The sequence below is a fragment of the Archocentrus centrarchus genome, chromosome 5 (assembly GCF_007364275.1).
Source record: "Archocentrus centrarchus isolate MPI-CPG fArcCen1 chromosome 5, fArcCen1, whole genome shotgun sequence".
In the NCBI taxonomy this organism is placed as follows: Eukaryota; Metazoa; Chordata; class Actinopteri; order Cichliformes; family Cichlidae; genus Archocentrus; species Archocentrus centrarchus.
The window spans coordinates 18140302-18154557 of record NC_044350.1 but is presented as its reverse complement, the minus strand read 5'-3'; the positions used below and the strand labels follow the sequence as shown (position 1 = coordinate 18154557).

Here is a 14256-nt window from a genome sequence, read left to right as displayed (position 1 = left end):
CCCTGCTACCTATAAGGGCTTAAAAGAAAACTTGATCAGCATTTTGTCTTTTTTTTTTTTCCATTTGTGAATATTACGTTAAGGTGACATCTTTTTATTCTTCCATATGTATGCTCTTTATCTATTAAATATTCAGCTTTTATATATTTTGTATATTCCACTGCATTTTTCTTGGTGTCACCCTCCATGTATTCTGTATATATGGGGCTAATGCTAAATAAGCATGAATGGAACGCTCTCTCTTTAGCCTTAAACTCTCCATTAAAAGAAGGACTGTGGCACTGCCCACTTGGTTTTATGTCCTTTATATCACAAAGTCCAACATTAACCAGGAAGAATTCCTCAGTGATGTAATAAATATGGAGTCCAGCATGCCTATATTTAGTTCAAATGAGCTCACAGAGTTCACATCATCTGATTTGATAGTTTACATAAGATTGATATCATCCATCCAGAAAATTAACGGAAGAGCCTGCAGAAATCGTGCCAGTTGAACAGCAGAGGAAAGCGGCTGCTGTAACTCTCTTATCATAATTTTGAGGCGGTTGTTCAAGTTTGGCTGCCTCATGTTGCCATTCTGCTGCATTTCAGAGAGAAAATTGCTACAGAAATTTGTTGTAACTGGCAGATTTAGGTAGCTGCTTTGCAGATTAAGGTCTTTAAATCTTGAAATGGTGTGTGAAGTCATGTTTTGACTTCACACACCATTTTAAGATTTAAAGACTAAATGTATGAAAAACAGAGCAAATTTGCTCCTCTGAAGTCAACATTTTGCAAAAGTATAATGAGTCATTTTGCTTTTGATACTAAAAATTACTGAGAAAAGTCTTGAGTCACCAATGATTTCTTTATATCTTGTTTCCAATGAGCTGGACTTTCTTGTAATTTTTTAAGTGGTCTTTAAAGTGGTCCTGAGCAGCAGTTCTGCAGCTTTCTGAAGCTCTTTCACAGTTTCTTCTTGGACATTGGCTGCTTTTTCACTCATTTTCAGTCCTGTCCCTGAACATTTTCAGAGGAATGCTTCTTTTGTTTTGCTTTGTTTTTGTTGTTGTTTTTTTTTGTTTTTTGTTTTTTTGTTAAGCCACCTACCACTGACCTTTGAATTATTCAAGAATAATAAAGGCACCTAACTGAAGGGATGAACCTGTGTTGTGTCTACACATAACAAACAACTTACCAAGGAACCAACTTTAAATTGTAACTTTATAAGAACACATAATTTGTTCCCAGAGGCGCTGCTTGCCATCAGGTGATTGCTTGGGGCCCCAGGCCAGTGGGTGACCCTCATGGCCTGACAAATTTATTTAGCTGACCAGAGCGTGTGTCTGGTTCTGCTGGCTATGATGTTACAAAGTTGAGTGTGCAGTTTTTTTTTTCTTGGTGTCACTTCATTCATAACACCACAGTGATAAATGCCGGTTGGAGGGGCCTCCTGTGAATTTTTGCCAAGGGCCTCCACAGACTCTAGAGTCACCAGTTTGTTCCCATTTCTTTAGGTGATTCAATGAAAAATGCCAAAGATAACACAGTTTGACAGGCAGAAAACAATACTTTTTACACCAACAAGGTGATTCCCAAAGAGCTTTTAGTTGAAAACTTGGCATATAAGATAAGATAAGATAGTGTTTATTTGTCACATGCACAGTTATACACAGTACAATGCACAGTGAAATGTATTTTGTACCTGCAACCATATATACACACACATATAAATAAGAAGAAGAATAAAAATAAAAAAAGTAATTCACACTATACACTATACTCTATATACTATACACTATACACACTTTTTAAATTATAATATTTACATTGTGCAATAATGGTCCAGTTAGGGCTCAGAGTTGAGCAGACGGATGGCTTGTGGGTAAAAACTCTACCAAATACCAAATATTGACTTTCAAGCTTGTTAGAATTGTACAAACTTTTTATCTTATATGCTGTATTTCCATGGATGTTTTTGGATGTTTTAATGAATCACTGCACCTATTTCCCATTTTACTAACAAAATATAAAGAAATGAGGGGTGGCTTGAGACTTTTGCACAATGCTATATAAAACTACTTTAAAACAAATATGTTGCTTTCACTTTGTCTGTTAGAATAGATCAGGGTTAGGGAACTCCAGGCCTCGAGAGCCGGTGTCCTGCAGGTTTTAGATGTGTCCCTGATCCAGCACACCTGAATCAAATGACTGAATTACCTCCTCAGTCTGCAGTCAAGTTCTCCAGAGTCCTGCTAATGCCTTCTATATGTGATTCAGGTGTGCTGGATCTACTTCACCATTAAGCCACTTTTAGTTCTTAGAACAAGTATATTATTTATGATTCAAACAGGTTTGAAGGAAAAAGGTATTTCTAAGTGACGCCAAAGTGTAACTGACTCGACAGACTGACATTCAATGCCTGTTCTGGGACCAGTTCAGGGGGACTTGTTCAACTAAACTGCTTGAAGTCAGCTATGTTTCATGAGCACATTTATAATTTTGGGGGAGCTGATGTGCAATTTACTCAAATATCTGTCATGCTTCAGTATTACCAGTGAGCTTCAGCATAAATAAACTCTGTTTTAACATGGAGCTGCAGATACAGTCTAAAACATGTCTAACCTGGGTTTTTTCTAAACAGCCAGTTCATTGGATACACCAGTTCAACACTAAAATGTAATCAGCAATGGCAGTGCATGAAGACATGAAGACATGAACAAGACGACCTGCTGAAGTTCAAACCTAGAATCAGAATAGGGAGAAAAAAAGGTGATTTAATAATGTGGAATGTGATATAGTTGTTGGTGCCAGATGCACTGGTCTGGCTGCAGTACTTCAGAAACTGTTCATCTGTTGGGATTTTCTCATACATTCTCATTAAACCATCTCTAGGGTTTACAGAGAACAGTCCAGAAAAGAGAAAACATCCACCGAGCGTCACTTCTCTGTTTCACCTTGTTTCCAGAGGTCAGAGCAGGATGGCCAGACTGCTTCAAGGTAACTCAAATAACCACGTGCTATAACCCATGTATGCAGAAGAGCTTCTCTGAACAAACAACACTTTTAACCTTGAAGCAGATGGGCTACAGCTGCAGAAGACCACACTGAGTATTGTAACACACCATCACAAAACTCGTATCATCTTAAACTGGGTCTTGAACATGTCAGTGAGTTCACTGTACTCAAAAGGCCTCCAGAGTCACCAATAGAGTCATCCAATAGAGCACCTTTGGGATGGGAGATTCACGTCATGGACGTGCAGCCAACAAATCTGCAGCAACTGTGATGCTATCACATCAATATGGACCAAAATCTCTGAGAAATGTTTCCAGCACCTTGTTGAATCTGTGCCATGACGAACTAAACCAGCTCTGGAGACAAAAGGGGGTCCAACTTGGTACTTGCAACATGCATCCAATGAAGTAGTCAGAGCCTGTATTTTATCCCTTTTGCCAAAAGACAAAATAGATTTATTTTTGAAAGGATTTCTCACACAGTCAGTTGCATTTTTATTGATAAAATAAACATGCAATCACAGGGTAAATACAGTTACATTCAATAAGCCATAAAACAATTCAGACCCAAAGTGCAGCAACATCCATTTCAGAAGAGACCCATTACTCAGTATTGTTTAATACAATGAAAGATATGAATGCAAAACATCTTCTACTGTAAGAGTAAGTACAAAAGCCAGATAAACTGTGGGCCAATTGACCACGAAACTCATACATACAGTATCGCAAAAGAAAAGACTTTTTTTGGTTACTGTGGCCACATACATGTGCGGGATCTCAAGTAGCTGGGCACCAGTGGACTGCTTAGTTATGCGTGAACTGTAGAAAAGAAAAAAAAAAAATCTATCAATCCAACTTTAATTCACATTTGTCTATTTGTCTATTAGTTCAAAACTCTACAAATCTCTAGATGCTAGACATGTAGCTTCAAAATATTTCTGCCCAGTTTCACGATTGGCAGACTCTAGGACCCTTCTAGGATAAATAAGGCACAGTGCAATATCTGTAACTTATTAACTCTGTTAAATGTTCCCTTGCAGCAAGCAGGACTTTGGCCAGTGAAGCCACCACATCAGTCTACGGTTTACGCACATATTGAGTAATGCAGTATTCAAGGCACAACTTTCATATAGAGAAAAGTATAATCGCAGCAAATTTATACCAGACAAAACATTATAAGTGTAAAAATCCTACAGTATTGGCTACACTTCTAAATATGATTACATGTAAGCAGTTCTTTGCTTACAATAGGTAACGCTCAGATGAAGTGTAGTGTGAAATACACAGATAAACACCAACGAGGCACAACATTAAAACCACTGACAGCTGATATGAATAATATAATTGCTACAATGCAGTGTTCTGCTGGGAATCACTGAGCCAATTCATGTTACTTTGACAACATACCTCCCACCTAGAATCATCACCCTGGCAATGGGCCACTGCAATGTGCTCAAAAATGACTTGAGAAACTCAATAAAAGAGCCCACAGAATTGATGCAGGATCTGTACACCCCAGATCCCAATCCGTTTAAACATCTGTGGACGCCCCACTCCGCAACCCACAGGACTCAAAGAACTCAATGCACTGCCAGGACACATTCAGTGTCCAGTGTCCATTTCCCATTGAGCAAGAGCTGTTTTAGTGTCACAGCAGAGACTTACACTGATTATAAGGCATGTGGTTTTAATGTTGTGGCTGATCGGTTCACAGGTTTGGCTGCTTCACTAAGTCTGCAAAGCCTGGGAGATGTTCAGGGCTGAGCCAGGTGGCAATGCCCAGTTTTCTTGACCCTGGTGGGTCTGTAGCAGGCAGTAAAGCTGCTTTAGGTGGGTCACTATGTTATCCTTGATGTCTGGGATGGAAATCTGGAGGCGAACGCTGCCACTGTCGAACGATCGCGTGTTGTCGCTAGAAAACATCTCGCTTATCATTCGGGCCACCACTGGAATGACCTGCAGGACAAAGGAGGGTGAGACGATCAGTGAGCTGGAGCAAGAGATTTAATGTTCAAAAACAAATGTGACCAAATGAGATTCTCTGCAATCTTATTTGTTCACACGTTGCAAGGATGTAGTCTTAAAAACGAGACAATCAGCCATTCTCCGGTTGCAGGTTCTCTAAAGTGAGGATTTGCTGATCATCTTTGGTTTAAATACTTTGGGCTTTGAAATTTTCACTACAGATTCTTAAAACTTCTGTCATTTTTTTTTTTACGATTTGTTGACATTTAAAAATGAAGATCTGTATGTGCTGCAATGACATGTACAGCTTAATTTTTTTTTTATAAGCAGTTTTACATGTAAGAGTTAAACATGCTGTTTATTGCCATCCATCATCCCTTGATGACCATTAAAATATGCTACACATTTATTTACCTGAACAATTATAAGTTTCCTCTCCCTGGGTCTTCCATCAGGCCACTCCTCCCCGAAACACAGATTGATTTCATAGTCAGGAGGGTTTGGTGACTGGCTACGCTGGTGAGCTATCACACCTGCACAGCAAACAAATAAGTATTAATAAAATTAAAAAAAAAAAGATTTCCACAACAAATTGTGTCATCTTTCTAGAATAAATCTTGTCTACAAAGACACTCATATCTACTGAACCAATGTTATTTTATGAATCGAAGGATAATCAGTGAAATTATTACTTACCAGCGAGAAAAGACTCAAGACAAAAGAGTTTGACCTTCCTCTGCCGCTCTATGAGATTTGGAGCAGTTGGATTTGGAGCGCAGGGGCCAGACCAGTACACTTTGCACTGGCAGAGACGGACTGCGTAGATATCGTGGCCGCTGACCTCCAGGATCAGACCTCTGTCCATCACATCCAGAAGGCGGTTAGTGAAGACCCTCTGCTTGTCATTGGTAATGTGCTCCGTGGTCGGAAAGCGTAGCTGTTCCAGGTTCACTGGCCCAAACAGCTCCTCCTGATTGACCATGGGCCCGAGGTCTCCGTAGAACAGCCTGCAACCAAGCGGGTTGCTGACCGTCACTGTAGGACACATCTCCTTCCCTCTGTACTGAAACTGCACCTCCAGGTCTGTCACTGGATCAGAGATAACGGTGGAAGTTATGTTTGTTATTGTTTCTTGAAAAGGAAAACTATGCAATCAGTCAATTATCAGAGAAGAGACTGAAGAATTCTGATGAAGACTGAATTAACTGCCTATTCATCTATTAAGAAAGCAAACATATTGCTGTTTAGAGAAGGATGAAAGATTTGAGGTTTTTCGGATGTTATATTTTCCTCATTTAAATCTCGTGACGTTCAACTGGACTGAGAGAGCTACAGCAGGTATCCCTACACCTCAGTCTGTCGCAACGCATCTGCCAAGTGCCCAAGTGGAAGACTTGTATCAAGTATTAGCAACAGTCCACACTCACTTGGAAGAGAACTGATCCACGTTTCTGGAGAGGCAAACAAGGTGTCAGGCAGGGGAGGGGGCTGCAAAGATGGATCAGGCAGAGTAACTGTGGGCATGTTGTGTGTTGTTTGCTCCATCTCCACATCCACAGGTTCCTCTTTAGGCCAGGTTTTAATAGACTCCTCTTTGGGCCAGCCCTCATTTGAAGGGGGACAACTTGAAGGCTGCATGGATGAGTCAGGCCCCAGCGGAGACCACATAATATGAGGAGAGGGAGTGCCTACATGAAGAATTAGTTTATTGTCAAGAGCAATCAAACTGCATCCCTTTGTTTTGCTTGTTGACACACAGTCACAAAACATAAGAACAGATGTAATGTTTGAAACAAAGCTATTCACCATTGGATGGATACGGCGGCAGCGACTCTGGTGTATCTGGAATATCTTCCTCAAGACCATCTTCATCACCTGGAGTCCAAGGACCAGCGTCTGAAGAGCCTGTGGGGTGAAAGAAATGGCAAATGTTACAAAATGAAAGATGAACTAAGGAAGAAGAAAGCGAACCACATTAAAGCGCTCTTATTTGCCTTGGCTGCTGGGGGGCTGGGGGATGTCACAGACATCATATATCTTCCAAGGATTCATAGGGATCTCTTTGGTGCCATCATAGATGAGGTTGAATTCTCGGCTTTTGTTCAGGGCACATCGAAGCTGAGCTTTCCACTTTGCGGGATCGGGTTCATCAACTCCCTCCTGGAACTTCCCAGTCTCCACAGCCCATGCCTGGAGGAACATTTAGATAGAATGGAGGTATCAGTATCAGACTGTTGTTTTATCGATTTTCTATTTCTGTGCAGGATACACTCATTCTCTCCTTAAAAAAAACAAAACAAAAAAACCCCCCAGCTTTTTTACTGATTGGTGATGCATTCTTTGAGATCTCATTATAACTACCCAAGATAAAAAACAGTGATGTTCTGGTTGGCATGTATGTAAGGAAACGGCGGTGAAACATATCACAGCTATGCCAGAAGAATAAGAGTCCCGTGCATAAAGGCTCCATTTTTCAAGAGGTACACACATCCGATCACAGATTAAATCCTGTTTAGTATTCTTTACAAAACAACTGACATTTATTTAAAAAAAAAAAAAAAAAAAAAAAAAAAAAAAAAAAAAGAAAGAAAGAAAGAAAGAAAACAACAACCTTTTCTTTTTGTGGACTATCTTAAAAATGTGACTTTCCCATTTAATGTGGTGGGTGTACAAAACAAAAACACAACATAAAACACCTGCATACTATTTCTTAAAAATAAGACCCATGGCTTGTACAAATAATGTTAGAAGTGAGACTTTTTGTAACTGGGCTGCAAAAGCAGAATTTGTATTCAAAGACCTGTTTAATACTACTACTAATACTACTACTACTAATAATAATAGTATTTTAAAAAGAATATTAAACAGGAATTAATGAGCATAAAACTTTGTAAAACATGGGATAAAAAAAACACACACACACACGCAGAAACCTCTACAGCTGGATTAAGGATTATTTTTAAATTCTGACTCCCTAAGTAATAAAGTTAATCACACACACACACACACACACACACACACACACACACACACACACACACACACACACACACACAGCTGTTTTAATTGTAGCCAGTGAGTTTTTACCTTAAAGATGGTATCCTCATCCTCGTGTTGGGGTGTGTGCCGTGTGGCGTGTTTCCATGGGATCCTGAAGCGCATGGCCTCACGGTCAATCCACGTCAGTCCCGGGTATCGCCCGCTTTCCACCTGTGCGACCAGCCAGGGCTTCAGGCGGACACGTCGAGGTGTGACTGCCATCCTGACTGCCGAGAAAACAAAACTAATCAGTCCAACCCGAGTCGGACTGGAAGTCGTAATAACCTCCCCATATCCCAGGGATCATAAACGCACCAGATGGCAAACCATGTTGCAGCAGTTTTAAGCTAACATAAATAAATAAAGCTGCAGTTGCTTTTAGACCGGACCTTGTGTGTTGTGAAGGGCAGCAGGTGCGTATTCGATCCAAAAATCAAATATCCAACGCAGCCAAACACGATAACAAAGGACGACACACATACCTGTGGCAAAGCAGGAAGTCGGATTTCTCGTCGGCCTGTTCACCAATAGCTGGAGGGGGAAAAAAAAGGCCGCCGGTTGCTTCAGTGGGTCCAAAGTCCCCACGAATCACCCTCGAAACAAACTCGCCGATTATCAGTTCGACGAAAGTAACTAATAATAACGACGGGAGGAGAGTTAGAGCTCCGAATGGCTTAAGTTTCTCACTCCACTTGGTCCTTCCCCTTTCCCCACCGAAACTCAGGTACGGGTGTGACGTCACGCCTGCAACACACCTTTTCTGAGCAGCGGGTTGATCGTTTTTCACCAAGCATGTGGACAGGGCACTTTTCCCACGAATATCCGATCTATTCTTGATGAGACAGCTCTTTTGCTTTAGGAAAGCATCTGATCTAATTTTATAGTGTTCCTGATTTCGGTAGTCTGCATTCATTGTATCATTTATTTTTATAAATAGCGCGACATTTAATTAATATTAAGACCACTTTTCTTTAAATATCTATTGTGAGATAAGACAGTTCTCATCCATCCATCCATCATCCATTTTCTTCCACTTATCCATTTCAGTGTGGTTTATTCGGAGAATTAAAACTAGCGCTTTCATGATAACACAATATTTGTCTCCTCTTATCTTTACCTACTTATTTTTCTATACATACACACGTATATTTTCAAGTCTTTTGCTTTGAATAGTTAAGAAATTTAAGACTGACTTGACATGACTCAGCTGGCAGGAAAAGGGGGAGTTTCCACAGAAAAAGAAAGACTATTCATTGCACACAATGAAGTGTCTCCAGACAAGCGGACGGTTGATGATGATCCTATCACTATCAGGAGCCAAAATACATGATGACAATAACAAACCACTCCCTGAAACTACTCGCGGGTTGCAGAAAGTGTGTCACATAGCCTGCTTTTGTGATTTTTTTTTCCGGGTCTTAGCATAATATGCATAATGTGTTTGCTGCTTCCTGTGTAATGCTAATAGTAGGTTTTTGCTTTCTGGGATGGAAAGAGATGGGTGCAAAGGGCCTTCAGTGGGTGGGTGTGATGGGCTGTTTTGGGTCATATGAGTCAGTTTGCTGTCTGTAGTTTATCAGTTTAGTTAACAGATGTTTCCAGTTTCCCCAACAGAAATCTAACCAAAAGTGCTGTAGGTTTACTAGATCATTTAATAGATACTTTATGTGCAAAAGTATTCTTTTTATTTTGCTAAGACCCCATGGCCCTGAACAGGATAAGCAGATGAAGATGGATGGATGGATTTACTGAAACATACGGAACATGGAAATACAGTATATAATGCTAAAATTGATATTTTTTTAGTTTAGTTTAATTTAGCTTTTTTTTTTTTTTAAGTGGAGTAATAGTTCTCCAGGTTTTTTGAAGGTCTTTCAAAGTTTTTCTTTGGACAAGGCTGCTTTTTCATTCATTTTCAGTCAAGTGTTGTACCTGACCATTTTCAAAGGAATTTTTTTTTATTAATCCACTGAATCAGGAAAGAATATAAAAGGCACCTAACACAAGGGTTGCTAAACTGTCTGTTATGTGTAGACACACCACCATTTTAAAATTGTATCTTTAGGCAGGGGTGGACGTTAGCACTGTTGCTCACAGCATGAGGGTCCTGAGTTCAAGTCCACCACCTGGCAAAAGCCTTTCTGTGTGGAGTCTGCATGTTCTCCCTGTGTCTGCGGCAGTTTTCTCTGGGTACTCTGGCTTTCTCCCGCAATCCAGAGACATGCAGGGTTAGGTTAACTGTGATTCTAAATTGCCCATAAGTATGAATGTGAGTGCAAATGGTTGTCTGTCCCTCTGTGTTAGCCCTGCGACAGACTGGCGACCTGTCCAGTGTCATAGGACAAGGCAGCCCTTGTCCTATGACACCTGGGATGGGCTCCAGCTCCCTGCAAATTGAATTGGATAAATGGAAGAAAATGAATGGATGCATCTTTAGGCACTTTGTTTCTAGCAGGCTGTCATAACAACATAATTTGTTACAGTTTTTTTAGTTGAATGTATGAAAAATGCCAAAGATAACACAGTTTGACAGGCATAGAATAGTATTTGATTCCCAAAGAGTTATTAGCTGGAAACTTGGCATATCTCAGCATGGTGTGCAGAGTGTACTTAAAAAAAATTGAGAAAACTGGACAAGGGGAGGACAAGAGAAACAGTGGGAGACCAAAAACAACAACAGCTATCTACAGCAGACGAACAGTATCTGAAAGTCATGTCCTTAAGAAATAGGAAAAAATCCAGCAAAGACCTGACACAGGACCTGAGAGATTCATCTGGCTCTTCAGTTGATTCATCTACCCTTCACTGAAGCCTCATCAGAAATGGTCTCAGTGCAAGGGCGGCTGTCAAGAAGCCATTCTTAAGGAAGAGAAACTGAGAGAAAAGGCTGAGGTGTGCCAAATTACACAAGAACTGGAGTGAAAAATCACTGGAAACAGGTCTTATGGAGTGATGAATCCCAGTTAGAAATGTTTGGTTCACATCATCAGTGTATGTGGAAAAGGTCAGGAGAGAGGTACAGCAGTCCTGAAGATATACTTAACCAAAGTTTTAGAAAGCTGCCTGAGCAATTTCAGGCTGTGTTGAAGAATAAAGGCAGCCAAGATTGTTAGAATTGTACAAACTCTGTTTCTGCCTTATATAATGTATATACTATGTAAGTTTGCAGATGTTTCAATAAATTTGCTGCACCTCTTTCCCACTGACCTAACAAAATATAAAGAAATGAGGGGTGGCTGACTTCCTCTTTTCTGGAATCACGGCACCTAAATTTGACACCAGAGATTCGGTTTAAAACTGACTTAAATACTTAAAAATGACTTGACTGTTATACTTTTCATCCAGTAGATGTCAGCTTTGCCCTGCTGCAGAACATTTATGATTCAAGATTTCTCACACCTTTCTGTCTTGAATGTATGCTTATATGCTAGGAAAGTTGATTACATAAATTTTGTAGTAAACAACAGCAAAATGATTGTAATGTCAATGGTTTGGGCAAAGCTTAAACCAAAAAGCAGAAAATTTAAATCCCAGTGGGACATGAAAAGTCACAGGAAATCATTCATAACCACATGGAACAAATTTCATAGCACACTATCCAGAAGTTCTTCTGGATAGTGTGGATAGTGTGTACTCGAATGGCTAAAAGACACAATATTCATGTTGATAAAACTATAGCATGTACCATAAATCAGGACATGTGACTGAGTGCCTTTGGAAACTCTTCTTCTCTGGGTTGTGCTCTTGTAATGCAGGTGGTGGCAAGAGCTCAACATCAGCAGTAGGAGGCGGGTGAACCTCCAGTACTGTTTCAGAATATTTATATATATTCATAGATGTCCTTTCTTAGTCTTCTCTCTGTGATCTTACCCATTCACTGGGTTACTAATTCCATTTGCTGTCACATCGATCTTAGACTTCTAAATGTGTTACAGCAGGATGTGCACTGTGTACACATATTGTTTTGGTTTCATTAAGCTACTGCTTCCATCACAACAGGAGGTTTATTTAGTGAGGAGAATACACATTAATAATCAAATTAGCCACAAAAAGTGCCAACATTATTTGGCATACACAGTTACATTGTTAAAGAGTTTAAATCTGAAATGAAAACATAGACAAAGATAAGATAAAAAATCCCTTTATTGGTCCCACAATGGGAAAATTTCAGTGTAGCAGCAGCAAGGCATTGTACAGGACACAATAAGCTAAATTATAAAAAGATAAAAATAAATAAGAAAATGTAAAAAATACAGGAGGTAGGATATAAAGAATGATTAAAAAAATCTGATAAAAACTGTACACACTATGCACAGTATAGACAATATAGACAATATGACCAGTGTAGATGATATGTACATAGTAGACACAAAAGTATACACTCTTATGTCTGGGAGTGATGCTGATTAAAAAGTCTCACTGCTGCAGGCAGGAAGGACCTGCGATAGTGCTCTCTCAAACATCTGGGGTGCAACAGTCTGTCACAGATGGAGCTTCTCAAGGCTGTCACCGTGTCACACATGGGGTGGGAGTGAAAAAAGGATCTTTATGTATTAAAATTAACTCAGAAAAATCTATACACAGAGTGAGCAAAGTATACAAAAACCATAAATCATTCTCAATAGAACAAAAGAGCAGTAACAAAAGAGGATATAAATATGTAGTACCCTGACTGCATACAGCAGTGTGCAACAAAGACAGAATATAAACACAGTCTACCAATAAAAATACCTAACTTCCAGCACTGGGATTCATTACACAAACAGCGCCTTCATTACTTGGAGAATCCACAGTCCCCTGTGAACACCCTTCACAGTAACAATGAAAACGAAAGCTACAGCGTGGGTCTACGATGCTGCGATGCACTGAAACTGCTGTACTGCACACATTCTTTCACAAACTAAATATTAAGATATCATCACTGCTTTCGTTTGCTCTTCTAGTGAGTTCATATCTCATCATAATAATGGAATGCAGAAATATTTACGGTCTTTTAGGTTTTCATTTCCTTTTACTTCAGTACCTGCAAGCTATCTTTGTCATTTTATGATTCATGACTAAAGTGCCAGTGGAACCAGCCAGAAGGAAAGAAGCGCTGTTTAATGAAACATGTCAACATGTTTATTACTTATTTAAAAAGCTCATGGTATCAGTAACTATTTCTGTTCCTGCTGTCTCATCCTGGACAGTGCAGTAGGTCCAGTGCTGTTGAGCAGGTAAACCATTAAAAGCACAGTCACACTGCCGCCACATTCCTCGCATTTCAGTGAAAATCATGGGCATGGTCAACTTCCATCAGGTACAGAGGAACTGGTTGAACCAGCCTGTCTCCATGACAACCAAGCGCACCAGGCTGACTTAGAAACACTGTGATTGTAGCCGACGTGAAAAAAGACCGACTGGTTTTCTGGACAGCAGTGAAAATCTAAACAATACAATTAAAGCCAAAACTGGTCTTATGTAATTACATTCTATATTTAAATGTGTGTATTTTTCACCCTGTAATTTAAGTAACTAGTAACAAGATGTATAGTCATTAAAACAGTCATAGTCATTAAAGTTTCATTTAAAATCCAACTTCATGGATTTTAAATGAAACTTTCAGCTTTAATTTAAGGGATTTAACTGTTTGGGAATTTCAGCCTTTTTTATATATAGTGAGAGGCTCAAAAGTATTTAGACAAACTGGCATAAGTGTAAATATAAGGAATGTTTTTAATACTTGGATGAAATCATTTGCAGTCACTGACTGCCTGAAGTCTAGAACCCGTGGACATCCCTTGAAATGCTCTGCTAGGCCTTTACTGCAGCCACCTGCCGTTGCTGCTTGTTTGTGGGTCATTCTGCATTCAGGTTTGTATTTAATAACTGAAAAGCGTTCTTTGTTGTGTTGAAATCAGGTGACTGACTTGGCCATTGATGAATGGCCCTTTTTTTTTTTGCCCTGAGAAACTATTGGGTTTCTTTTATAGTTTGCTTTGGCATTTGCACTGTGAAGCACTGTTTGATCAGTATTGGAGTATTTGCCTGAATCTGAACAGAGAGTATAGCCCTGTACACTTCACAATCTTCCTACTTCTATCAGCTGACATGCTGACATCAGCTGATATGCATAAACACATTCCATTAAGAATGTGCCAGGCTTCACCTGAAGATGCAAACAACTAATTAGCAAGATGAAGATGACGGCCAGGCTGGAATTTGCCAAGAAGTACTGAGACAAGCCTCAGAAATTCTGTGACAAAGTTCTATGGAC

The 14256-nt window shown here is 39.7% G+C and overlaps 1 protein-coding gene across 3 annotated transcripts; it reads right to left on the bottom strand.

Annotated features, from left to right (window-relative positions):
- Positions 1-3468: 3468 nt before the first annotated feature.
- On the bottom strand, positions 3469-8716 carry irf6 (interferon regulatory factor 6). 3 transcript variants are annotated; one of them, XR_004019959.1, is made up of 9 exons: positions 8483-8716; positions 8049-8227; positions 6956-7151; positions 6768-6866; positions 6389-6649; positions 5658-6050; positions 5376-5494; positions 4662-4952; positions 3469-3815 (listed from the first exon to the last, which is right to left on the bottom strand). XR_004019959.1 is itself a non-coding variant. In XM_030729068.1 (8 exons), the coding sequence occupies exons 2-8, from the start codon at positions 8220-8222 to the stop codon at positions 4725-4727; spliced, it is 1470 nt and encodes a 489-aa protein (XP_030584928.1). In that variant the 5' UTR covers positions 8223-8227; positions 8483-8716; the 3' UTR covers positions 3469-4724. The 3 variants fall into 3 exon arrangements, 2 of the variants coding, with proteins under 2 accessions (XP_030584928.1, XP_030584929.1); XM_030729068.1 differs by having other exon boundaries at positions 3469-4952; XM_030729069.1 differs by having other exon boundaries at positions 3469-4952; positions 8049-8223.
- Between the last annotated feature and the right edge of the window lie 5540 nt (positions 8717-14256).

What these genes read in the sequence shown, in the direction of transcription:
- irf6 (XM_030729068.1), bottom strand. Translation starts at nt 8,222, where the DNA reads ATGGCAGTCACACCTCGACGTGTCCGCCTGAAGCCCTGGCTGGTCGCA. An exon ending in ATGAGGATACCATCTTTAAG is followed by an intron (nt 7,152 to 8,048) that starts GTAAAAACTCAC and finishes ATGTTCCTCCAG; the next exon opens with GCATGGGCTGTGGAGACTGG. An exon ending in GTGGATCAGTTCTCTTCCAA is followed by an intron (nt 6,051 to 6,388) that starts GTGAGTGTGGAC and finishes TCTCTGATCCAG; the next exon opens with TGACAGACCTGGAGGTGCAG.